General features: G+C 47.1%; 1 protein-coding gene across 2 annotated transcripts in view; it reads left to right on the top strand.

The window, feature by feature from the left end:
• The window catches only part of LOC115249279 (chemokine-like protein TAFA-1), an 18110-nt gene extending 16048 nt beyond the window's left edge, over positions 1-2062 (top strand). For both annotated transcript variants that reach the window (XM_029834493.1, XM_029834494.1), the window contains exons 4-6: positions 847-971; positions 1131-1215; positions 1334-2062. In XM_029834493.1, coding sequence (XP_029690353.1) covers positions 847-971; positions 1131-1163 — 158 coding nt within the window. In that variant the 3' untranslated portion in view covers positions 1164-1215; positions 1334-2062. The remainder of the gene's footprint in view (positions 1-846; positions 972-1130; positions 1216-1333) is intronic.

Genomic DNA, 2062 nt, shown 5'->3' with positions numbered 1-2062 from the left:
CAACACTTTTTTTGTGCGACGATGCAGAGATCTGGCTGAATAAAAGCCTCACCCATGCTCTGTCTCGTCCCAGATAAGATTAACATTAGCTCAGCTGCTGACAGACAGCAGAAGGTGTCTGCGGGGCTTTATTCTAACAGCCCCAGAATATAACACACCCCAGGGAACAGTGAAAGAAAGGCTAAAGTGAAGCAAAGAGCTGCAGAGGAAAGCCATTGCACATATATGCACACTTCATAATGGCTGGAACATACTTAGATCAGCAACAGGGTTTCAGTAACTTCAGGCAGGCAGGTCTGATGTTCCTGAACGACACAGTGGCTCCAGAAAAATCTTTCACCTGCAGCCTTTATCTTAAATCCTTTCTCAATTATTACTGCAATTTCTGAGGCCTGGGAGGATTTTCAGGTCTCTCAGCAACAGCTCTGACACTTTAAAAAAAAAAAAAAAAACCCCGTCAGCTTGCCCTGTATTTAAGGTAATTTTCTGCTTCTGGTGAGAATGTGGCACTAAACTACACACAAACACACACTCACGCCCATCAGTGCTCTCCATCCATCACACCCACTGTTGTTACGCATATCTGAAGGAAGGAAAAGTTATGCAGAGACTAACCTACAGCCAACATACATTTTTTGACCTGCTCATGTTGATATTGACAACACGCTCATGAACACACAGCACATCACTGCCAGCTGCCAATATAAGGGTGGAGACTGAGCCCTGTGTCATTATTCAAACCGGCGTGAACCCAAAGCTGGCGGTTAATTCTAAACGCTGCTGAACACCAAGAGAGAGAGAGAGAGTCACCTGCACCACGATCTCACTTGTCTCTGCTGCCTGTAGCATCCATAGTAATTGGGAGGTGGTGGTGTGAGATGGAGCCTTGCCTGGAGGGGGAGGAATGCAAGACGCTCCCTGACAACTCTGGCTGGATGTGCTACGCTGGGAACAAGATCAAAACCACCAGGGTAAGGCAACGTCTCTTGACCGTGGGAAACAAAACGTTGTGGCAGCCTGGCAGGAGAGTCGCTAACAGAGCACGCTAACAGAGCAATAGGGATGATTTCAGCTATGAATGGAACTCTAAAACCACCCCGTGACGAATTTATCCTCTTTTCTCTTGGCAGAACACGCAGCCATACACCACATCAGCGTATTAACACTATGGACAAGGTGCGAGGGAACGCCGCCGGTTCAAAGGTTAATCCGCAGGTCAGCCTCTTCCTTTCTGCAGATGCTGGGGTCGTTTTTCTCCGGCTCCTTTGATCGCCCCGCCGTGGAAAACACACATTTTCTGTTCATTCTCGCGACTTTGTGCTTGTCTTTTCAGCGCTGTCGCAGGGCCGATTATCACAAAGACAATGGACCACTTGTTGCTTCGGGAAATGCGAAACACTCCGAGATCAGAAGCCTGTGATGATGTAGAATAAGTAAAGCACGCCCCGTTCAAGGCCGCTGGAAACACTGACATTCCGAGCTGCCTCGTGGGGAACTTCATCAAAACCTTGTAACAAATGCACCCTGTCTTTCCCATTCTGAAGCGGAGCTTCTGCGGACGTCCACGCGGAGCCCATCTGACCTCCCTCCTCTGGAACCAGTACGACATGTTCAATCTAAAGCACAATGGTGGGAGAGGAATGCATCAAAAGACACGCATTAACCAGGAGTAGTAGTTGACAGCCCTCAGGTGTCTTTCTTTTATTTACTTTTCGGTATTGTAGGAAAAACGCTGTTTATTGTTTGTTCCTCATGTACATGGACTTGGTCAACGGCGGCGATTATTCGAGCCCCTGAAAGACTCGGCAGATTCTGTATATTTGACCATTTTGTGTATGGTACTTGTCTGCCTTCGATCTCTCTCAAATGGCTTTAGGAACCTGCTAACTATCCCATAACCGACTGGTTTTCCAAAAATGTGACACCAGTGGGACGGTTGCTCTACTTGAAATGCCTTATTTGATTCGAATCGGTCAAAGGTTCATGACATTCCATCAGATGTACATATGGAGCCATGGTAACCGACGTGTGCTGAAATTTCATTAAAGTCGTTCATGTAACT

Source organism: Takifugu rubripes, chromosome 3 (assembly GCF_901000725.2).
Source record: "Takifugu rubripes chromosome 3, fTakRub1.2, whole genome shotgun sequence".
Lineage (NCBI taxonomy): Eukaryota > Metazoa > Chordata > Actinopteri > Tetraodontiformes > Tetraodontidae > Takifugu > Takifugu rubripes.
The sequence above is the reverse complement of the archived record's forward strand: the minus strand, read 5'-3'. Positions and strand labels throughout refer to the sequence as shown.